The sequence below is a fragment of the Rosa chinensis genome, chromosome 2, assembly GCF_002994745.2.
Source record: "Rosa chinensis cultivar Old Blush chromosome 2, RchiOBHm-V2, whole genome shotgun sequence".
Classification (NCBI taxonomy): domain Eukaryota; kingdom Viridiplantae; phylum Streptophyta; class Magnoliopsida; order Rosales; family Rosaceae; genus Rosa; species Rosa chinensis.
The window spans coordinates 83904860-83929012 of record NC_037089.1 but is presented as its reverse complement, the minus strand read 5'-3'; the positions used below and the strand labels follow the sequence as shown (position 1 = coordinate 83929012).

The following is a 24153-nucleotide window of genomic DNA, read 5'->3' as shown; positions in this document are numbered from 1 at the left end:
TAAAATACAATAATCAAATCCAAAACCAATATTTAAAAATCAAAATCTAGAATAGATCGATTCAAAGTGATTGACTTATTTGATGGCTTAGCTATAAATACTAGCTTAATATAGTAGTATTAAAGGTTAGAGAATGAGAGATTGAGATATGTGATATGAGATGATCAAATTAATCATAGCGATTATATATTATAAATTTAAAACTTAATCTTATTATATTTCAAACATACTTGTCGGTTCGGGTTCCGCGGTTTAAGCAAAAGAGAAACCAAACCAACCCAATTCATAAATGGTTTGGTTCGGTATTGAACCAGCTTTCAATTTCTTAACTTAAAAAACCTTAACCAAACCATATTTACCAGTCGGTTTGGCCGGTTTGTACCGTGTTTTGCACACCCTTAACTAGACCTGTAAATGGATCAGATTTTGATCCGGATCTGCTCCAGATCCGTGACTATTGGACGGGTTTGGATCTAAAGTTTTGATCCGTTAATCAGTTAATGATCCGAATCCGTTAACCCGTTTATTTAATGGATCAAATACGGATCTAGGTCGATCCGATCCGTTAATGATCTGACCCGTTTTTGTAATAATAAAATATTATTTTTTGTTAATATATTATTATTATTTATTTATATTTTATATTTAATATGAAGAATTTCTAATACAATTTTTTTTGTAGAAATCTAAGGGACAATCTTTCACCCAAGATTCCAAGAAACATTAAGAATTTTGATAATGTAATTCTACTTTTGGTGATACTTTTCATGTTGTTTTAATATTTTATTAATATCTATATGAGGTATCATGATATAAATTTAATATTACTATTTAAAATTTTAAAATATTTGAAATTATAACGGGTCGGATTAGCGGATCGGGTATCCATTAATCCGGCGGATACGGATTTGGATCGAGCTATCAACGATCCGCCGGGTTAACGGAGTGGGTTTGGATCGAATTTTTTTTAAGTAAACGGATTTTGATTTAGGTCGATCCAATCCAAATCCGGTTCATTTACAGGTCTACTCATGAGTCATGACTACTTAGCCCCACCAGCTCTCGCCATAGCCGACCACCCTTGCACATGACTCCGCCACTTTTCTCTCCACCTCCCACCGCCAAGACACTAAGAGAGGGGCACCCTCTTCTCTTCTTTTACACATCGTTGTTGCGCCCTCTGATAGCTCAAAGTTTTACAACTCAGTGGTTCTATTACATATATGGTGGTCTTGGTATGCATTGCTTTCGATAAATTTCATTTACGAACTTGGCTATCTTTATGCAGGGACTTCTGTTCGTAAACACTGTTTCAAGTAAATGCATGTGTTTTGCATCGACTGCTGTCTCAATTCTGAAGTGGTAGTCTAGTTTATATGAGTTGTATATAAATAAAGTGGTTGATTAATTGGTTCTTAGATCGATAGAGCAGATCTTAAAAGGCAGCTGATTAGCTGACCAATATTTTGGCAGACCAAATTAGCCAATGGCAACATATATGTGAATAATGTGATTGTCCAAAGTGACGATGAACTGAATCCTAGACAAAAATTTACGCAGACTAGCTATACTCCATCGCTTATAAAACATTGAAGACCCTTTGGACTTTCAATCAGAATGACAAGGCTGCGATTTGGTCATAATGCTTGATCATTCATTCTCCTGTCGTGTCTCTCAAAGTCACAAATAGCTTGCAATATCTTTTTTGGTTCTACAAAGTGGAGTTGGCATCCTACATACAGAAGCTTATTATCCGCAGACAAGATCCATAATCAAAGGATGATTGACCACCACTTCGCCATTGAGGGGGGGGGGGGGGGGCTGTTTTAGCTTCTTTGAAGAATATGCATGAGATATGATAGGCTATTTCTATCCACATAAATAGATGCAAAAAAAATGCCTATAACCTAACCCTTCAAGAATGTCGAAAATAGCATAGGTACGTAGAGATCGTTCCCGCAAGAGATTGTGGTCTGATCACTAATCTAAAGACTCAAAACATGCAAAATAAATCCTAAATTGTTCAGTTAGAAAGATCTGACTGGTAGACGACTCTAAACTATTCTAAATGTCACGAAAATTTACAAACAGATTGTATACATGATAAACTAACTACTAACAAAGTTTGATAATTTTTTAAAGTGTTTTGGTTGACGAACTAATTAAATAACAACGAAACACTAAATGACTCCGAAAATAAAAAGACTTGATTCAGGGTTTTGAAAATCAAAGATAAAACAAGTTAGAGGAATTGCATCCACCACCAATCAATCAAGTAAACTAATCATGTTCAACCTAATTTCATTTATCAAGCACCACAATGAGCTCACAGTTCTGTATAGTACTTAACCTGTGAGCCACAACCACATTAGTCCTACCGAACCTCAACCTCTCTAACGAGTCTTGCAATACCTTCTCGGATTGACTATCAAGTGCACTGGTTGCTTCATCTAATAGCAACACTGCTGGTTTTTTCAGTATAGCCCTGGCTATTGCTATACATTGTTTTTGTCCCCCAGATAGCTGCACCCCTTTGTCTCCACACAATGTGTTGTACCCGTCGATTAATCCACTGATAAAATCATGAGCATTGGCACTCCTTGCAGCCTCGATGATCATCATTTCATCAATCTTATCTGATGCACCATATACAATGTTCTCTCTCACGGTCTCAGCAAATAACATTGGCTCTTAGCTGACTAGTGCCATGTGTTTCCTCAATGACGTAAGGTTGTATGATTTTACATCTCAACCATCTATTTCCACTACACCTTGGTTTGGATCATAGAACCTCTCGATTAATGCGATGACTGTTGACTTACCTGATCCACTTTGTCCGACCAATGCTATCGACTTTCCTGCTTCAATGTGGATAGAGAAGCCTTGGAGGACCATCACATTGGGCCTATTTGGGTACACAAAGTACACATCACAGAATTGGACATGACTTGTTATCTTTTCTACCTGGACTTCTTCTGGAGCTCGGTGTTCTATTCTGGTGGTCCGGTCTAAGATACTAAAAATGGACGTGATTGCATCCAAGCCGATGGCAAGATCCGATGTCATGCTTCCGACATTTGCTATGACCCAACCGGTAGTTACTAAAATGAGGATAGTCTCAAAGACTGATCTTGGAGTAAGGTAGCCTTGGTGGACAAGCCTGCTGCCATACCAATAACTCAGCCCCCAATTGATGACTGTAATGCTCTCGGCGAACCCGAGTCTGATACCTGCAAACCACGATTGTTGCAGGTTTTCTCTACGTGGGGTTTCTTGGGCCTTGTCTAGCATTTTCAAAACCCTGTTCTGGGCCGAGAAGGCAGTAATAGTTCGGTGGTTGTAGATAGCTTCAGCTGCAAGCTTACAACTTTCCTCTTGGGTTTTGGTGGCTCTGATGGATATTCTTTTGAGTAGGACACGCTTAGCATAGAGGCTGAGGATGACTATGGGTTGGACAGCAATGATGAGTATGGCAAGCCTCCATGCAATTATTAGACCCATTGCCCATGCTACAGTTACAGCAGAAATGGTTTATACAAGAAGACCCATTCTGTCACCAGCTAAAGATCTCACATGCCAAAAATCTGATCAAGGTTAATTTGGTTTTGGTTTGAATATTGAAATGTGGAAAATTCTACAATGTCAAGTATCAACGAGCAATTCAGACAACCAGTTGTTAATCTGAGTATAATGGTATGGTTTCCGATGTGCCATCAGATCAGTTCACAAATAATGTCATTCTATGTGGTTCAATGTAGTTCAACAACAATATACTGGTATAGTTTCCACTGTACTCTATTCACTTCATTAAAACTTCGCTTTACTGTCGACATTGCCAAAAATAAATTACAGTACAGATTGGAAACATAGAAAATCAGGGATATTAAATAACTCAGAGAAGAAATATGGGCATACCAATTCAGCGTCCTTGGTGAGCTGAGCACAAATGGCACCGCTAGAATTTTGAACCTCATCAAACCATGCAACTTCAAAAGTGAGCATCTTTGACAACAACGTTTCTCTAATCGGATTGGTCAAATACTCCCCCATGTATGTGAAATTGTAGTGTTGGATGATATTTATGAGCAATGCAAAAAGGGACAACCTAAGAAAACAGAAGGCAAGAATCCTGATTCTCACTTTGATCTCATAATGATTTGTTGAGAAAAGCACTGATAATGTGGTACCCATGGTGAGTCCGTACAGGGGTTGAACTGCTCCAAAAATTATAGCATGTTGCAGGAGAATGGAATTATGTGTTATCATTGATAATAGGAGCCCTTTAAATAGGGAGTTACAAGGTACCCAAAAAGGTAATAGAATCTGATTACAATTGAATACCTAGAACACATTCCTATTACAACTCTAAGCCATAGTTTGTAGAGGCACACATTATGTCGATATCCTTCAACACTCCCCCTTGTGCCGCTCAAACTTGGTGATGACGCTTTAATTGTTGCCTCGTTAAAAACCTTGTCAGGTAACAAAAACCCTGTGGGACAAAAATAACCCTGGTCGAAGGACAAAAAGGAGCACAACACGTCCTTCACTCTTCGAGATCGAACATGTAGACATCATGCCTCCCCCTGATGTCAATATCTCCCCCTGATTGCTACAATCATGGGAGTTCGGATAACTTTCTCAATCCGATGCTCTTCACATGTTTCTCGAAGGTGGATTTTGGTAACGGCTTAGTAAATAAGTCCGCTACATTATCCTCTGATCGGATTTGGTTCACTTCAATATTTATAAATACTTGTTGTCATTTTGATGGAGGGGAGGAGGAGCACGGAAGGTGGCATTTTTCCTTGTGGGGTCCGATCCCACACTTCCGTCATCTCTTTTCTCTATAGGGTAGAACAAACTCATATCAATCGTACCTTTCAAATATCGAAATATTGTCTTTATACCAATCAAATGGCGTTGCGTTGGCGCGGGGCTATATCTAGCCAACAAGTTCATAATAATTGAGGTGTCTGGTCTTGTATTGCGCCTATTGTACATAAGTAAGCACTTCTGCTATTAACACGTCTTTGTCATCATCCCTAGGACGAAACAGATCCCTTTTAGGGCCAATACTATTGACGACCATGGTGCATCTTTGACTTTATCAAAAATGTCTATTGACACGGTATACAAATTCTGAATCTAGACAAAACCGTGTTCTCCCAAGGTCCTTCCTCTCAAACTCTGATTTCAGGTGTTCAACGGTTTCCCTTAACTCTCAAGGGTTCCAATTATAAACCGCGACAATTGCAAATCCGAAACTTGTCATGGAAACGCGTGAGCATAGTTCATCATATCCCTTCCCAATCAAGTAGTCATTTTAGTGAGCATTGCAACCTCGTTGCAAATGCGCTCCGTGGTCTAGAACCACTTGACTTGGGTAAATAAAGTTCACAAGAACCTTCATTATATTCCGTATCTAGATCCCCATAGAGATACGTAGTGACCACATTCGTACGCTGCATGTTCAGTTATTTGGAAACTATCAAACTGATAAGGTAGTGCAGTGCAATGACATCCTTTACGAGAGAATATGTCTTCTCGTAGTCGATTCCAGGGCGTTGTGAGAAACCTTGAGCCATAAAGAGAGATTGCCATCTCTTTTTCTCATCACGCTATCTAACGAAGACCTATTAATGTCAACAGGTTTTATGTTAGGAGGTGTTGGTATCTCAGGCCCGAAATCCTTCCTCTTCGTTAATGAATCCAATTCAACCTGGATCGCATCTTTCCATTTAGGCCAATTTTCTCTACGTTTGCATTCTTCAACGGAGTAAGGTTCGATGTCATTGATCTCATAATTCCACGTCCTCATGTACAATAGTGTAGTTCGTAGAGATCTCTATATTCTCAAGAATTGGTTCTAACATTGAGGCGTCCCCCAACGATGTCTCTTGGACATAACCACAATCCAAAATATTCTCATGAGACGGATTTTGAGTATCAATGATCAATGGATCAAGTTGTGTCAAACTCGCTCTCTTCTAAATGCGAGAATCCATCGAACCTATGGGTCTCCTACTCTCTCTAGCGGAACCCATGGCCTATGACGCCATTATGCCACCTTTGTGGCGACACCATACTACCATCCATGGTAGTGGTGTAGTACCCATCTTCTCTGGGTGGCACCATGTCCTCTTGTGGGGACATCAATCCTTGCAGGCATATTTACAGCAGGTATATGTGATCTCGTCACTTTTAGGGGATCAAGATGAGACATAGTGAGGACAGACCACGACAATTCCTGCCGTTCCTGTTGAACATTGACGTTCTAATCTCCCCTTAACGACGGGAAGACTGTCTCATCAAAGTGACAATTCGCAAATCCAGCGAAATAGAGATCGCCTGTCAAGGGTTCTACATAGCGGACTTATAGTTGGAGACTCATGTCCAACAAATATATATATATATATATATATATATATATATATGTATTCGCTGCAATGACTCATGTTGATGAGCTGTGGCGGCGCAATTGGCACATGAACGGCACACTCAAATATGCATAAATACGAGATATTAGACTCGAACCCAGTCACTAGCTGTAACGCAAACAAAAGTTGAGTGGCTGCTATGAGTCGTAGACGAATTAGCATAGCTGCATGCGATATTGCATAACCCAATGTCCGGGCTACTATCGTAGTCGTTTAATTGTGGCTTTTCCGTGAGACCAATTGAGTGTGTACATGGGAATATGATACTTAATATTAATACCCAATGATATGCAATAGTCATCGAAAATTGTCGATGTAAACTCTCTAGCATTATCAAGTCAAATTGACTGAATGGGATCATCTGGGTAGTGAGCCCGTAGCCATATGTTATGTGCTAGGAGTGTAGTATAAGCAGCATTACGAGTGGATAATGGCACAACACGTGACCAGCGTGTTTGCGTATCAACCAACACCATAAAACATCTATACGGTCCGCAAGTTGGTTGATCAAATCCATAGAATTCCCTTAGATTCTTTGTAAGAATAGAATTATTTCTTCAATCTCCTTTGCATAGGATGGTCTCAATCCTAAATAACATGCTTTACAGAACGAAACATGAGCTTTATAATCAACCAATGAAGGTTTTGGTTAAGCCATAATGTCACAATAGACTTGAGAAGTAAAGAGAGGAGTTTATGGCGTCAATGCCATATATTTGCCGCATGTGGTAGGCGGCGCCGGCCATGTATGGCCGGTCTTTGCACAATCATGGAGCCATGAGGAGCATGTGCAGCTCCTCAAACCAATTCTTGGTTCTTACTTTTCTTCGTTCTGAAAATGGATGCCCATGTAAAGTCTTTAATACACGGATCATCATGTCAAAGTCTCTCATGACATGGTTGGATTCAATAACTAAAATAGTGGTTGCATACAACCCACTAGAGCGACACATAAGTTTCTCTAATACTCGTTTATGTCCGTAGTCATTAGAGGTGATGCAAAGGAACTCTGTCCATTCTCATAATGTGTTTCCACATGAAAACCAGTTGCTCTTATATAATAAAGTTCGAATTAAGGAATGTCCAAAACATTAAGTAAAAGAATTGACACTTTATTAATAGCCAATGATTACATCAAAGTTTCCAAAATCTAATCCAAAATAAAATCAAAGTAAGACACACTGTAGTCACTCTATCTGTTTGGTGACTCCAATCAAATATGACTAGGAAAGTAGAGAGAGACGTTGGTGGAGCGAGACTCTCTTAAGTACCAATAATCTCAATAACTTTCCTAGACATCACATTTTATTGGGTCCGCCACATAAGAAAGAGTTAATACAATTGTCATTTATTGACTAAGGCAAATTGCCATTACAAAAGTTCTTGGAAAAATAAAAGGACTAATCTAATCAAAGTCTGTTGCATCCTTGTGCACTTCATCTTCAGCTTTGAAGTCCTCTATGGTGAGATTGACATCTCCACCATCTTCTTCTTCTTCTTCTTCTGCAACGTACACTTCTTGCTCTCTCAGGTCCCTATATGCCCTGTATCTTGCAGGTAGTTCCTCGCTTGCCTTGCATTGCTTGAACCAATGCTCAATTGATCCACATCGATGACACTCATCATTGTGGTTGCCTCCTTTTAATTGAGGTGCACGTTGTGCACGTTGCGGGCGTTCCCTAGGAGGGTTGGTGCCACCACCACGACCCATGGCGCCACCATTATGGCTAGGGATACCACGACCCCCTCTCCCACGTGTGGCATTACCACCACGTGTATCCACACCAAACTTGCGGTTTCCTTCCTGGTTAGGGCGGTTATATGGGCCCAAACGTCGCTCATGTGCCCCATTCTTAGGGTACCGCTCATTGCGCCCTCCTTTGGGTGCATTATAATTAGCCTCATGAACGCTCTTAGTTCCAATGGGCCTTGAATTATAATTTCTCACGAGTATGTTATCATGTTTCTCAGCTACAGATATAATATTGATAAGCTGATGAAACCTCGTGATCCGTCCAACATTGACTTCAGTACGGTATTGCTTTGATACCACAATGGCTGAAACGGGGAAGGTGGAGAGAGTTTTCTCAATTAACTCTTGCTCTGTGACAGGTTGTCCACAAAACCTCAACATGGACTGTATGAGAAGAGCTTCTGAATTATATTCAGCAACAGACTTGAAATCAGCAAAGCGCAGGTTGTTCCATTGAACCTTCAAGTCAGAGAGGAGGGAATCTTAGACATTGCCAAAGCGCTCTTCTAGCGCTACCCATAGCTCTCTTGCATTCTTGATTGACATATACTCCAATCTGAGTGCCTTGTCCATATGGCGTCGCATCAAGATAACTGCTTGAGCATGCTTTGTAGGTGTTCGCACGAACACAAGATCCGGGTTAGGTGCCTGGATTATGGGTAATATTCCCTTTCAAGTGAGATGGTTCTCAACGTCGATTACCCAACTGTGGTAATCCCAGTCTGTTGAGTCAAGTATGGGAAAGTCGAGTCTAGGTTCATTCGACATCCTGAAAATAAGAAGAGAAGATATATTAGTTTCAGAGTTAAACTTCCACAAAAACTAAAAATAATAAGATTTCCGAGCTATGCTACCAAGAAATCAATTTCCAAGAATCTCTTTTGGATTAGACCAAACGATGATGTTTTAATATGGTCACAATTTGATGCTTGTAGACGCTCTTAGTCCAAGCATTATGAACACTCTTAGTTCATACGAACGCTCTTAGTTCGTTTAATTATGAACACTCTTAGTTCATACGAACACTCTTAGTTCGTTAAGCGTGAATCCCCACAATTCCGCTTTGTTAAATAATCAAAACCACACATGTTCATATATTCATATATTCCAAAATTCAGTAGGAAATAAAAGGAATTTAAAATACAAGAAAGCATGAACTTTAATCGTAAAAACTTACTTGGTAATTTGAAGTTTTGCTTCACGATTCTTTATACACGCACGCGTTGATGCAGACGTGTAGCTAAATTAGAATTGCTTGAATCTAGTCGGAAATTGGCAGTTGGTGGGCTGCCCTTCTCCCTTCCTTTTTTTTTTTTCTTCTTCTTTTTTCTTTCGGGCCCAAGCCTGCTTCCCCCATTCTTTTTCTTTTTTTTTTCTTTTCTAGGTCCACTCCTTCCCCTTCTTCTTCTGTGCGTTTCTTCCTTCCATTTCCTGTTTTTTTTTCTTTTCTTTCTTTCTTTCGTGGGCAGCGTGGATGGTAACGTGGGCTGTAGTGGGTTGCAGCGGCACAGGCAGGCAGGCAGGGCGCTGGCGGGCTTGCAGCAGCTTCGGCAGGCAGCAGCAGCTTCTGCAGCAAGGCAGTAGTGCAAGGCAGCAAGCAGTCAGTGTGCAGAGGCTGCGCAGGCAGTAGGCACTCGGGTTCGCAGGTGTGCGGGTTGGTGAGGAGTTTGCAGGGGGCAGCAGGTTCGGTTGCAGCTAGTTCAGCAGGAGGCTGCAGGGGCAAGGCTACGGTGCTGGGCAGCAGGTAGGTTGGCGGGCTGCTGCGGCAGTGGGCTGCAGGCTTGCGGCAGGGAGGCTGCAGGCTGGTGCAGGGACATGTGCGGGATGGTGCGCAGGTTGCAGCTGTGCGGCAGGAGGCTGGGCTGCAGCTAGGGTCTTGTGGGCAAGGAGAGTTTACGGCAGATTTTTGGGAGAGAGAGTTTTTAGGTTTTTTTTTTTTTTTTTTTTTTTTTGGGCTAGGGTTAGAACTCGTGCTGATAACGTGTTGTAGAAGATTGGAATTGTGTGTTATCATTGATAATAGGAGCCCTTTAAATAGGGAGTTACAAGGTACCCAAAAAGGTAATAGAATCTGATTACAATTGAATACCTAGAACACATTCCTATTACAACTCTAAACCCTAGTTTGTAGAGGCACACATTATGTCGATATCCTTCAACATTGCACTCAAACGCCCCAAAATTGCTTGTTTCCACTTTGGAGAAGTTATAGATAACAATCTCCAAATTGACGATTTTCGTGTGACCATGTTGTTTGGATATTCTTTTGCAGTAGTACTATCAGATCCACCAAGCTGGGAGGTCAAGTTTAACGGACTCGCTATTACTGGAAGAGTAGTAGTACAAGTACCAGTACATTGAAATTGATCTTCTGGGGTTTCTGTTTCTGTTTGTTGGAGACGAACAAAAGAAGTGTACAGTCCATTTTGGTGTTGAATCAGTTCATCGTGTGAGCCGGTTTCTATGACACAACCATTTTGCATGACACCAATAAGATCAGCATTTCGAATTGTGGACAAGCGGTGTGCAATGACAATGGTAGTTCTGCCCATGGCAGCCCTGTGGAGGGCTTCTTGAACAAGCCTTTCCGACTCTGAGTCTACTGCACTTGTGGCTTCATCAAGGAGAAGAATATGAGGTTTCTTTATTAGTGCTCTTGCAATAGCTATTCTCTACTTTTGTCCGCCAGATACTTGACTGCCTCTCTCACCAACCTGCAATTCGGTGATGTTAGTATGGGGTATACTCTGAGCTTCTGAAAATGCCTCTCTCAGGCATTGCATCAAACATCTTCCTAAAGATATAGAAAAGTTGTATGTTCACTCAAGTTTCATAGAAACACATGCATCCTAGTATGCATGCTTGAATAATTAGCAACTCTAGAATGGTCACAGTCTCACAGATAACAATTTTGTTAATGTTGTTCAGAAATTTTGTTATTCCTACAAGCATATAGCTAGGTACATGGCTCAAGGGCTAAAACACTTTAAATTTAAAGTTTCTTTTGAAAAGATAATTTATCCAAAATGACAAAGTTTTTACATATGCATAACAAACTCATAAAAGACCTTTAACATTGACTGAACTTTAATTGATAATGGTTGGAGAGAACAAACCTGGGTATCATATCCTTGAGGCAACTGACATATAAAATCATGAGCGTTGCTGGCTTTGGCTGCCTCTACTATTTCCTCTCTTGTACCATCCTCCTCGCCTAGAAGTGTGTTATCTTTAATGGTGGTGAGAACAATGAAGGCTCTTGGCTTACGGATAACATTAATTTGTGACCTTAGCCACTTAAGCTGCAGTTTATCAATAGCAACTCCATTTAGGAGAATCTCTCCCTCAAGTGGATCATAGAATCTTTGCAAGAGGGATATCACTATGGATTTTCCTGATCCGCTTGAGCCCACCAACACAACAGTTTTTCCTGCTCGTACAGTTAGACAGAATCTGTTCAGGATGATGTTCTCAGGTCTTGAGGGGTTGTTTGGCTCCAAAACCAGCTGGTGTGCAAACAGTCTCTTTTGAACGTGTGATTGCACAGGCGTGCCAGCACCGCGGGGTGCAGTCGTTGGGGTAGTCCCTTGACCTGACTTCTTCTTCAAGCGCTGTGGACGAGGAGAGCACCAACCTCGTCACAGGGTTCTTCTCTTGCCTTTTGGGAAAGGACTTTTGCCTTACGGGTAAGGACTTTAGTTGTGATCTCTTCGGTCACCAAAATCGATACTCAACGTTGTAGGTTGAGCAGAGCAATCATTGGGAAGTTCTGAGAAAGCACGGGGTTTGCTAAAGCGTATCTTTAGCTTCGCTGGGTTGCGAAGGCGTTACCCTTGCTTCGCTGGGTGTATCGGTGGCAGTAGTACTGGCAGTCGGCTCGCAAAGAGACTGGGACTGGAAGTACTGTCGTCGGGTTGATCTGGTGAGGCTGACAGTCGGCTCGCGAGGAGACTAGAACTGGCGGGCGGTCACCGGGTTTCAATGAGGTTGAAGGTTTGCTCCGGGGAGGCTTTGTAATCGCTGGGATTAGTTGATTCGAGAGAGGTCCTTAATCTCGTCGCGTAACCCTGTACTTATACCCTAGGGTTTCGACCGCTCCTTGCCTTGTAAGGATTCTTAATTGTAGTTTCCTATTTCACTTCTACTACTCAAATTCAAGAAGGTTTCGTCTCCTTATGAATCACGGAATGGGCGAAGCTATAACCCAGACCCGAGTAATTTTATTTTTGGGCCGCAGGTATCGGCCCACTTGCTTGAACCCACCAAACGATCTTGCCAAAAATGCTTTTGGGCTCAAACAGGGGTAATTACGCAAACTTCACATGATTAAATTCAACTTTGCTTGTAACATGCTCCAAAATTGCGCCTTCCATGTTGTCTAAATCAATCTCTGGAACTCGATTAATAATCTCCAGGATATGATCCCCAGCTGAACATGCTTCTGCAATGTACTTCAAATTCGAATATTCGATAAAGCAGCACCCATTTCCCTGAAAATTAACCCATCCACTCGTCAATAATAAAAAATTTAATCTAGAATTTCAAATTCTTCAGATGATATAAAATGTTTCATACGCTCCTCCGTGGACCATCAAATGGCCAACTGCTGAAATAGCCCCTCCTAGAGCACCATGGGATATGACCTTTCTGCTACCATAATAAGACATGCAGCCCAATTGGCAAGTGCTGTGCCAGTACTGCTACCAATGGCCAAACCTTTAATCATGCCCTGCTTCAACCCCAGCTTTATGGTCCCTCGTAGAGCTTCAGAGAATTGGTATATAGTGTTGTTCTCTCCAGTAAATGCATAAACTGATCTACTGGATGATATTGCCTGCTCTGCTATTGATCCAGCATTCCAGCCTTGATGCATTCTTCTCTTCTCTTTCTTGCTAATCCTGTTAAACTTCTTCCGCAGATCCAACAGGGAAGTATCAGAAGCAAAGCAAGTGGGAGTCCCACAATGGCCAGATCCCACATCAATACAAATGCTATTAAGTACCCAGAAATGAACGAAGATACTTTACTTAAACAGTCTGGCACCTGATTCAAATTTGAAAATTTATTGGGGTCATAAATGACATAATTCTTCAGTAAACTAATGTTCTTTGGCAGAACCATACATTTAAATGCGATCCAAATTGACAGTCTAGTAAGGTAATATAGCAAGAGAAATTAAACTTTTTGACTGAGAACATCTTGAATTACCTGAATATCATTTGAGATGCTCGTTAGAACCTCAGAGGTGCTTGTTACATGCAAATCAAAGTAACCCACGTCACAGTGCAACACTGCTTGCATATATTTACTCCTCATTCTTGTAGCTTGTCTCTCCGCTGTTCATGTCCAGCAATACCCCCTCTAAAATCACAATATATAGATCTCAGTAGAAGTGAATTACATATTATTAATATATTATTTGAAGTTCTCTGAGAAAAAAAAAACTATATTATCTGAAATAAAAGAAAACCATGTAAACAATTATGAAGTGAGACGCACCTGAGAAACAAGCAAACCACGGACTCACTTAAAGATCAAATTGTTTCAAACTTTTCCTATTAAATATGAAAAAGTTTAATTATCTAAATATCAAGAGATACCTTTTGATTGAGAACATCTAAATTATTTGTAACAGCTCAAGTTTAGGTTTTATGTCCCTTCCTATTTATGTTTTTTTCAATGGATTAAATGAAAGTTTCTTCTTACTAAAAATAAATAAAAACATTGTAGTTATTGACTATTGATCAAGGAGAGAATGGATTAAAAACACCGACGTGTATTTGCACCAACAGCATTACACAGTTATCTAACATCAAGTGCATTTTTTTAGTTATTAAAAAAAGATTGGCTACAAATACTAAAGGTTGAGATCACTTAATAACTAGATCATTGAAGAATTTTCGATTTATCAAGTAAAAAATATGCTACAAGACCAGGCCAGAAATCTATGAATATGAATGAGGCCCATATAGTTGAACAAAACCCAAGATCAAATGCGTGTGAAGTGGGCCGCTAGCCATGACTGGAATAGCGCGCCCTTATATAAAACGACGAGTCACTCAGATCGTCTCTCAGCACAAACGGAAGCGAAGCAGAGAGTCAAGTCGGTCAGTGATGGCGGGAAGCGACCCCCGGAAGCACCTCATGAACTTGATTCACGACTTCGCCTCCGAGAAGTCTCAGAGAGGTAAACGTCCCTACACTACTCGTTTTCCGATTTTGCCATTCGCTACTAGTCTCTTTCGTTCCCATAGGAAAATGTAGATTCAAAGCAAAAAATTGAAACTCGAAATTTCCGATTCCGAGCCCTATCGGAAACCCTAGCCAGTTGTTTTTAACTTTGATTTTCTGAAATTCGCTGAAATTTGAAGTGTGAGACGCTTTGATTTGAGATTTGCAGAGCGGAGAGTGGTCGGCCTGAGGAAGCGAATCGAAGAGCTGACGTCTGAGCTTGAGGTCAGAAATGCAGAGCTTGAAGAAGCCAAGCGCACCAAGGAGTCTATTGAGCAAGAGGTTCGAGGCTACGAAGTTGAATTGGCTATGAATGAAGCTACGATTCAAACGCTTGAGGTTTGTTGTTTTTGTACTTTTGAAATTGAGTCTCTTTTTTTTTTGGGTAATTTGATTAGGTTTTGATCGAATTTTCATTTCAGTCAAGGATTTCGCTGACGCAAGAGGAGGTTTCCACAGTTGGATCTAACTTGGAAGCTCTTAAGGTAATTTTATTGCTGAATAGGAAAAACGGAGAATGATTTTGATGGCTAGGTTTCTTCTTTTTCATACTGAACCTCGTTTTTATGGTATTTTTGATTCGGCATTGCAAAGAACAAAGAAGCTGCTGCACGGTATGAAATCTTTGTCGCAGTTGTTATTTAGTCATTTGTGATCTCTGATTTTTTTAGTTTATGGTGATTTAATTGTTTGCCAAAATAATGCTTGCAGAGATGAGTTCATAAGCCAAATGTTTGAGCTAAACTCTAAGATAAGGTTGGTCTCATCTTTGAAAAGAAAGTAACTTATATGAATGCTCCATTTATGCAAGTCTCAGTAGAGAACAAGAAGCATTTTCCGGTATTTCGCTTTGATCAATATTGAAGATCATGTGGTATAGAGTTCATTTTAAAATGAATAAATAACAGAATCTAGCTGCAGTTTGATATGTATTTCTCTGATTTCTGTAACTGCTATTTCAAAATAGTGCCTCCATGTAGTTAATAAACTACTATTGTGTTTGCCGAAAACTGTAAATCCAGGAAGTTCCAAGAGTCAATTGCTGGGAAAATTCATGAGGAGAATTATATGGAAACTGAAGCTGGTGATGGTCTGTATTCACTTACTAATTAACCTACTTTTGATCTCTTAACATGTGTCATTCCATCCGATTCTAATTGCATTAATTAAATGTTTCATGTGTTATGAACTGAACTCCATCTCGCTTTTTGTCTCCTTATAGTATTATTTCTTTCAAGTGGAACTAAATGATTTGGTAATGTAGTTCGGTTAGAACTAACTTTACATTGCAATGTTATTTCAGAAGGTCAGGAACTAGTAAGGGAGGAGGTTTCTGAGGTATCTTTAAGAGCACTTGAGGACATGCTTGCCTGTGTTGTATCTGAGACAGCTAAAGTAGAAGAAGAATACAAATCAGAACAGAATATTCAAAAGCAAGTAAGAAAGCGTTCCTTGAAACTGTGAATGGCTAATTAGTACAATAACTTTCCCAGGAAAGCAATATGAAATAATTGAATGTCTGTGTACTTCTGAAGGTCCAGCAGGAGTTGGTTGATTGTGAAAGGAAGGTATTCCTGATGGAGGAGACATTGAACATAACAAAGGAATTGCAAGATTTGACAAGATATCCTTTTCAACAGTGCATTGATTACCAAAATTACTCAATATTTAGCGCTATATACTCCCCTAGAACACGGAAAATTCAGAATCCAAAGAAACTCATTGTTTACATAAGTTAATTTAGTGATTCATAGGTGAATTAATTCAAGCTGTTCTATGCATATCTATAATGACAGTGAGAGCACTTCAGAACTATTGACTGCTTTAGTTTTCTATCATTTTGAAACTGTCATGCAAAACTGTATAAGTTGTTGGTAGAAGTTTATTGGCCAGCTTAGATGTTTAGTTATCTAGAAAATTCAAATATGAAGAAGCACTTAGATGTTTGCACCTAATATCCACTAAGATGATTATTCACACTGAGAAATTTCTTATCAACTTTCTTGGCGTTGAAGATTTTTTTTTTTTTTTTTTATATCAAAGGAGAAAGAAAATGAGAAACCAATCGCTCTATTTGATGTTGTTGTCTGTTCTTGAAGTACCAGACTTTATGACTATCACTTCCACATTGTTGTGGCTTTAACTGGAAACAAGCAGACTTCTGAATTGGAACAGACTTATGCTACCCTTTGTGAGAACTTGCAGATGAGATGTGCATGTCCAAGTTGTCATCTAGACAATGTGGAGGCCCTGGGGGGACTTACTCAATCAAATGAAGCATATTAAACTTTTGGTAGGTATTGTACCTGATATCACTTCATTTTATGTGTTCATTTTGTGTATCATGTATGCAAAGCAATTTTGTTCAATATCAATGACTTCAGCTGGCCTTTGGAAGTAAAAGAACATATATAGGAGTATGTTGGACCCTGTGAGAATGAATATGATAATTCTGTGTATTTTTTAAAGCTTTTTACAGAGTATTTCAGCTTACTTTCATAAACATTTCAAAATAAGTTACATGCTTAATATTTTAGATATTCACTTTCTGCACTAAATTGAAGGTAATTTTATGCATGTAATTACATTTAGAAGCTATTACCTTCTTGCAGTTGTAGATCTAACTCACGTTGCCCAATCATAGAACAGAAAGAATAAATTAAAGAAAAAAAGAAAAAAGAAATGAAGAAGGAGAAAAAGGGTACTGTGAAAGTGTTAGAACTAGAAGAATGAAAAAATTCTGGACCCTAAAGAAGCCTGCCTGAAACAACCCAGCATGCCAAAGGATAGCTGAATTACTGTAATTGGTTTGTTTACCCTTTTGCTTTATGTGTTGGTGATGCTTCTATATCCTCCACCAGGAATGATAGCAATGTAGATTGGGTCCTATCAGCATGGTTGCTCTGCTCCTGCATTAATAAGTGTTTTTTCTCAGTATCCAGACCAGAACTGCATCTTTTTAATTGTCTCAAACTTAATGTAGATATGCAGTGTACTGATATTCTTGAACTGTTAGACACAACTTACAGTTGCTTTAGGAAGTGTTATGGTGGGAAGAATCGTTTGCAGTGAAACCATTCTAGGATTAGTAGACTTCTCTACTTCTACCTGTGTTGAGAATAGGGCAGAGACTGGCCTGTGGTCAGAGAACTTACTCTCGCTACGGAAATAGGAGAGCTGTGTCACCCCTTTTCCATACCATAGAATTCTGTCGCACCTGCAACCAATCAAAATACCTTGTTTATGTACAGACAGAAAGAAAGTTATCTTTTCATCCATTTCTTTTTCTTTCTAAGAAATTTGTAGAATAGGACACAATTCTACTGCGGTAGTGGGTTAGATAGCTGTGTGTGTGCCCATCACTTAGAACTCGGCAGAACTCTATGAATCTGTTGATACAGAGGCGAAAAAAATACTTGATTTTAATGTCACATGGTGGCTCTATGTTAGAAATAAAACCCTACTACAATAGGGAAAGACCTTACCATGCTGGAGTTCTTTGCTTCTCTCCTGATTTGCTTGGAAGCCCACCTGAGTATCTATTGCAATTTGATGAAGAATACTTGTATGTAGGTGCAAATTCTATTGCTCCCTCTTCCCATCCCTGAAATACCCCACCATATTCACGTTCCCTACGAAGCTGATCGAACTCTTGTAATGCTCGCCAGTCTAGTTTGTTTATCAGCTGCCTGGCTAAATTGTCCTCCAAGTATAACCTATAGTTGAGATCGCCAAACCAGAATATCCGACTGTACCACAAAACAACATAATAAAGTTAGCTCTGTGAAAAAGTGTTTATTTCCAATCGTTGATAGTTTACTTCTCCCGGTCACTTGGGTTTGTTTGATAACTTTTAGGTCCTAAAATATACTTGACACTTGATAAATTACCTTCATGATAAAATTAGAAAAAATATGTAGATGTATGTCTATGCATGATAAAATTTAAACCCTTTTCTTGATAACGGTAAAATGAATGCTGAAAACTACAGCTAAATATGAGAAAACTTTTAATTCTACATTCTAGCAGGAGGAACACATACTCGTGTCCTAAGATGGTGAGGGGGTGGGAAATATGATTGTCTGTAGGGATGCTGGGAGATCGAGGGAAAGTGGTTCGCCTAAAAATCTCTGAGACTTGGTGATTCCTTCTGCCTTCATCTCCTTTCTTCTCGCCAGAAGCCAAATGGGCAACAACAAAGCAAAAACTAGTTCCTTCGATTGTCATGCTGACTGAAACTGAACCTTTATTTCCCAAATAACCCATGATACCGCAGGCCACTGAACAAACTTTAACATCTGAAATGCAAAACTTTCTAAGCAATTCACTTTTTATCCATACACTAATGAATACTCCAACCATCTTCTTGCTTGCCATTAGGTTGTACTTACTGACACCCTTTGGCATTTCATATTGCTCTACAATGGGGCTCCCAGTATGGTTGCTAACGCTTTTTGTGCTTTCAGGGTCAGGCATATCCACATACTGGTAGTTTTCACTTGAAATAGGGTTCGATATGGATGTGAACCAAGGGCTGCCATGTTTGTTGTTGAGAGTTTTCTCTATCAACAGGTTCCAATTTCTTGCTTCAGTTGGGTCTTCTGTTCCTATCACAGTTCGTGTCTTCAAAGGTACAATCTCTTGAAACCTGCAAACAAAATTGTAAGCATTGTGTGCATAATTCTTGCTTATATTGATTAGATAGAAAAGCTCGAAGTTATGAACATTGTAGTGCTATTTCTGATTTATGACATACCCAAGAACATACAAGTCTGCTGCATCCTTAAGATTCAGCCACTCCTCCAAATCTACTGCTAAGCTCCCTATGGGAGACCTTCCAGCCACATTCCAAGTTCCCACAAAGATTCTAAGTACAGGAATATGTTTATCAGGTGAAAATGAAATCGATATTTATTTCTTATTGGTTCATCTATTTCCTTGCACAAAATTAGCAACTTACCTCAACTCATTAGTAGAAGTGTGCGAACCCATCTCCATGGACTGCGTGACAATCTCATCTAAGTAATCATCACTTTGATCTTCACCCCCATCTGTAGAAAAATTTCAGTAGTCGTAACTCAGTCCGGTTGAAAGTTATGAAGACAGAATAATTCCAAAGTTGGGAAAACTATGAGAACAGTGGATGGAAGAACCTGAAACTTGGCTCAGTTGATATGGGTCATATTTCTTGTGCTTTCTTTTGAACCACTTTCTAAACCTTTTTCTGGATTTATGATTCTGAGTGTCCATGACTAACAAGCCGGTGTCTCCTATGTCGTCGATGACACAATTACAATATTAATAGGGTCTTGCTAATGGAAAAGCTTTGTGCAACTGCCTTTGCATTGCTTAGATGAGAGCTGCTACCTCCTTTCATAGCGTCTATTTTCTGTAGACAAAGTAAGTGTAGATTTAGCTGTAATATCATAGTAGAAACCGCCTTATACCAAAGAAATTGAAACCCAGAAGGAGACAAACACATGAAGCTCACAAACAACATAGCTCTTGGCGACAAACCCAAGAGAGGAAAAACATATACCTTTTACATACCTTATTTACATGTCAAAAATGGTTGGGGAAGAAGCTTCTCGTTCATATTTCACGGGGGAGTGTGGTATAAATGTGTGCAGGTTTAAGTGGAAATCAAAAGAAGGATATTAGCCTCACATGTCACAAGGCTCTATCATTTGCTTAATTATTGAGGTCGTTAGGTTGGTGCTCGTCACGTTCGTCTTGTTGATAATTACTTGACATTTTCATTACCGCCCAAGTCAACAATTTAAATCTAGATTAGCATTGGGTACACCTAGGAATGGAGTCCAACACACACCTTCATTTTAGCATATGCGCTTCGAAAATTAAGAAAGATCCAAAAATAGAGTTATATGCCGATTAAAAATTTCGATATTGATACAGAAATGTGCTGCAACAAAGGATCTGCAAAACGAGTTCAAGAATATTAAAATTCCCATACTTGGCCAGCATCTAAAATATTTGCTATATATGATTGATGTTAGTTGGCATTGATTAAATTAATTAGGAGAGTGAAATTTATAATCTATATTTTTTTTTCGTAATTTAAATTTTATCTTTAATAACTTCAATTTTGTCATTTTATAACAATTTTAATTAAAAAATAATCATAGATTATAAATTGAAGTGTAAATTTCATTCTCCATAAAATGAAGCTATAATCACGTACCAAAAATTATAGGGTAACCTCAACTCCTCGAGCAACTAATTCATAGTATGTTGGAATTTACGAACTTGATCAGCTTCACCTCTGGTATGTGATGAGCTGCCGTCTTAAGCAGAGTACTAAATTTCTAATAAGATCATCTCACTATCAGTCCCAAGTGTGACCATGGATAATGTGAATCATCGTAGCAAACTAGCAATAATGGCACCAGCCAGTTGTAGATGGACAATATCTATCGTGACCCCCACCCATGCCCAAAAAATAAAAAAGGGTAACGATGTGAATAGTTTTAGTGACATATACATGATTAAATTTGGTTGCTTTCATGGGAAGAGACATTCTAACCAGAGAATTAGATGTGATTTGATCTTTTGTAGACACCTTTCCATTTCAATAATAATGAGCTGGCTTCCGTATTTGTCTTTTTAGGAGGATCATTTTTATAATCTCTAATAACATTAGTGTAGGTGTAGCCGTGTAGACAGTAGAAAGACTTTCTTTTTTAGTTATTTATCTTTAAAATTTTTACCATGGTCTTTCAGTTTTTCAAACTTATAAATTCAGTCAAAAAAATTTGGAGGTGATGTTCCCAAATATAATAGAAGTTCTCAGGACTGTTTCAAGCTCAACCGGGTTCCTCCAAGCATATCAAAAGAGAGACCAACTTCCTTGCTGTTACAATTGCGTATAATGGACATGACTCAAATGCTCAAAGTGAACTAATTTTCTACCCTTGTTTGCTTGTAATGCCTTTTATTTAATATAAGTTTTGGTTGTGTCAGAGAATTTTGTTTGTAACTTTTTCTTTCTTAATCGAAAGAGAAAAAAAAAATAAACATAATAGAAGTTCTCTTTAATTCCATTTTTGATATAATTGAGTACTTTGTTATATTGTGGAACCGTAGAGCTACCAAATTGAAAAACTTCGACCGGAAACGAAAAGCTAAGATTCTGCAACTCGTATCAGATGGTACCCTCTCTTATTTGTTTATATTATCCAAATCAAGCATGTTAAATTTTAGAATGTAGTAATCAATGAAACCAAGAGACCATAGAAATCGCTAAGTATGTAGTGTTTGTCCAGAGACATTAAAAAAAAATTATGAATATTTGGGCATCAAAATGCACTTTAACGCCGATTTTGAACACATAGATCAAACAATTGACCCCTAATTCTACACTCAATTTCTTGCATCTGAAACCAAATGCTGCCGGAACATAACAATGAAAGCTTCCACTCTCTCATTCAGAGCCTCCTTTGACAGCTTCGGAACCTCCTCCTCCTCCGGCTTGTCTTCAACTTCGAACCACTCTTCCTCATCACATTCTTTAACCACTTCTTGATCAACTTGCGCCGGTGGCCAACTACATTGCCTCATCTCCTTCGTCATTTCAACTTTGACCGGAACTCGATCTGCCTCGTCGTTGCTGTTTTTGCGTTCTTGATTTTCATCTGAGGTGGACGAGACTGAAGTGAAAAGAATGGCTAAGAGGACGAGGTTGAGAACGATGAACACCCACGCCCGCCACTGCTCCATGAGAAACACCATCAAAACCGACACAGATGCTCCCGCGGTGAGCAAAACCATGTGCATGACATAGTCTTGAGCTTGAAGAAGCTCTCTTTGCTTCGTTACTGATCTCCCACTCAACTCTCTTCTCTTTTCCATTGTTGTGTGCTTGAGAATTGAGATGGTGATGTACTGGTTTTTTATATTAAAAGGAAGGAGCTCTTATCCTGTGCATACTTGGTTTTGGTTTGCTAAAAGTGTAGGGTTTCGAGTGGATTTTTTTAGTGCGCTCCACTTTTGAGGAGCCAGCTGTGCTGAGCAGAGAGACGTGACGGGTAGCGTTGAAGCTGCTTGGGGAGACAAGCAGACATAAATCCTGAAAGCCTGCAAGCTCTGCATCACTACATCACCCGGCAACCATATCATTTCTCCAACCTTGGATTTAGCCATGGAAGTTTGCTCATGTTTTAGGCATTTGGGGGTGGCTTGAACACTTGGGGTGCCCAAACAAAAGTCATTAATTAGGGATTTAGGGGTGCAGATTAAAATCCCATATGTATATGATAACATATCATATCATTCTATTACCAGATGAGCTGATGTTTTTTTTCTCCTTTTCTCTTTCTTGAGTGAATTACAAAGGTTTCTTGCAATCCAAGCTCTCAATCTCTCTAGGAAAGTAAAGATACCATTTGGAGAAAATTTACATATTCCTACTGTATGATATACATGTAAGAAAAATAATACTTAAAAAAATAAAATAAAAAAATTTAAATCATGACACATTATTGTTTAAATTATGATTTCTTATAAATCGTAAATTAAAGTAGTTCATAAATAATAAAAAAATTTAAATTTTCTTGCTCACCAATAAAAAAACTTCCAATCTTGAAAGTAGGAATGTTGTACCGAATTATTATTGCTTCCTTTCTCAAACAGAAAGGATGAAACAGAACGGTTGGAAAGGAGGAGGATTTGGCAGACGTGCCTCATAAAAAGAGAGCAATGAAATCAGACGTGTAGGTCGAAAAGCACGCCTTGTGCTGTTGCTGTTGGATCTGTTGGTGCATTGTGTTTGATATATACCCTCCCCATTCATGAACCATCATCAGAAAATGACCCTACATTACCAGCAGACATCACCCACCAGGGGCAGCAGTGAATCATGTTCATTCTCTTGGTTGCTTTTCGGATTTCGCAATTTCAATCTGGATTCTTAACAAGTGATAATTCATGTGTCTTGTTGAGAAACAACAAGATTCTAAGGATCAATTAGTAAGAGACCATGAGACTTGGTTATAGGGGTCCATAAGCTCTCTCCAAGTGCCCACAAGTCGAAATTTTTTGTTGCCGAGTTAAACAAAAACCATTCCCTATGACTCTATGAGGTATGTGTTCCGAGGACTGGTTGTTGTTTAACTCCACAACAAAAACTTTGTAGGTTAATTGATGTGAAACTTCAAACAACACTTGTTTTTAGTTTTTTTGGCATATGAAAAGCTTATGAGATTCCTTCGTAAGTGTTGGCATGAGTTCAAAGTTTGCTAGTAGAATTTGGCCAAAATTGCATGTTTTCTGTGATTGCATGTCTAATATTACAATTATTATATGGCCATCATTATGCTTCCTCTGCTGCTGTGTCATGTTACAAATTATATAGCTATGTTTTGAATGATAAAAACAAAGGCGTGAGGATGAGCCTCCCACTGGGTTCCAAACCTCAAAAAAATAGAAGTTCGCAAAATTTTTATGTACTAAAAATTAGCCTAACCCATTTTTAGATCCTGGTTCCGCCACTGCCTATGAGGTATGTGTTCCGAGGACTGGTTGTTGTTTAACTCCACAACAAAAAATTTGGGAGTGGATTCTCTCCTAAGCTTCTTTCCCTCTTAACCTACCTGAGTTTTTAACTAGATTTCGACATGTGGCTATAATGAATCTAATGGTCTACAATGTTAATATTTATTTTTTTTTATTTTTTTACTGTCCCCTATGGGTGGTTCTATTCAGACCTTCAAA

At 39.1% G+C, this 24153-nt stretch overlaps 3 protein-coding genes and 1 pseudogene across 5 annotated transcripts; 1 reads left to right on the top strand and 3 right to left on the bottom strand.

Annotated features, from left to right (window-relative positions):
• Positions 1-2301: 2301 nt before the first annotated feature.
• On the bottom strand, positions 2302-14015 carry LOC112185238 (annotated as a pseudogene).
• Positions 14016-14257: 242 nt separating this feature from the next.
• LOC112189349 (adventurous-gliding motility protein Z) lies at positions 14258-19194 on the top strand. Its single transcript, XM_024328661.2, has 10 exons — positions 14258-14380; positions 14594-14763; positions 14847-14909; positions 15019-15038; positions 15136-15180; positions 15447-15514; positions 15728-15861; positions 15960-16048; positions 16578-16717; positions 18891-19194. The coding sequence occupies exons 1-9, from the start codon at positions 14308-14310 to the stop codon at positions 16708-16710; spliced, it is 795 nt and encodes a 264-aa protein (XP_024184429.1). The 5' UTR covers positions 14258-14307; the 3' UTR covers positions 16711-16717; positions 18891-19194.
• Positions 16863-20113, bottom strand: LOC112189348 (type IV inositol polyphosphate 5-phosphatase 6). 3 transcript variants are annotated; one of them, XM_024328657.2, is made up of 8 exons: positions 19975-20113; positions 19578-19813; positions 19385-19475; positions 19181-19291; positions 18467-19072; positions 17910-18173; positions 17452-17641; positions 16863-17333 (listed from the first exon to the last, which is right to left on the bottom strand). In XM_024328657.2, exons 2-8 carry the CDS (start codon positions 19672-19674, stop codon positions 17238-17240), a joined length of 1455 nt encoding a protein of 484 aa, XP_024184425.1. In that variant the 5' UTR covers positions 19675-19813; positions 19975-20113; the 3' UTR covers positions 16863-17237. The 3 variants fall into 3 exon arrangements, with proteins under 3 accessions (XP_024184425.1, XP_024184428.1, XP_024184426.1); XM_024328660.2 differs by having other exon boundaries at positions 16863-17327; XM_024328658.2 differs by having other exon boundaries at positions 19964-20086.
• A 1568-nt stretch (positions 20114-21681) lies between these two features.
• LOC112190465 lies at positions 21682-22400 on the bottom strand. Its single transcript, XM_024329894.2, has one exon. It carries the CDS (start codon positions 22291-22293, stop codon positions 21805-21807), a length of 489 nt encoding a protein of 162 aa, XP_024185662.1. The 5' UTR covers positions 22294-22400; the 3' UTR covers positions 21682-21804.
• Between the last annotated feature and the right edge of the window lie 1753 nt (positions 22401-24153).

Coding starts and splice junctions, on each gene's coding strand:
- LOC112189349 (XM_024328661.2), top strand. CDS start 14,308: ATGGCGGGAAGCGACCCCCGGAAGCACCTCATGAACTTGATTCACGAC. Junction 15,039..15,135: donor AACAAAGAAGCTGCTGCACG/GTATGAAATCTT, acceptor TAATGCTTGCAG/AGATGAGTTCATAAGCCAAA. Junction 15,181..15,446: donor GAGCTAAACTCTAAGATAAG/GTTGGTCTCATC, acceptor CTGTAAATCCAG/GAAGTTCCAAGAGTCAATTG.
- LOC112189348 (XM_024328657.2), bottom strand. CDS start 19,674: ATGGACACTCAGAATCATAAATCCAGAAAAAGGTTTAGAAAGTGGTTC. Junction 19,476..19,577: donor TCAACTGAGCCAAGTTTCAG/GTTCTTCCATCC, acceptor ATTTTTCTACAG/ATGGGGGTGAAGATCAAAGT. Junction 19,073..19,180: donor GCAGACTTGTATGTTCTTGG/GTATGTCATAAA, acceptor TTTTGTTTGCAG/GTTTCAAGAGATTGTACCTT.
- LOC112190465 (XM_024329894.2), bottom strand. CDS start 22,293: ATGGAAAAGAGAAGAGAGTTGAGTGGGAGATCAGTAACGAAGCAAAGA.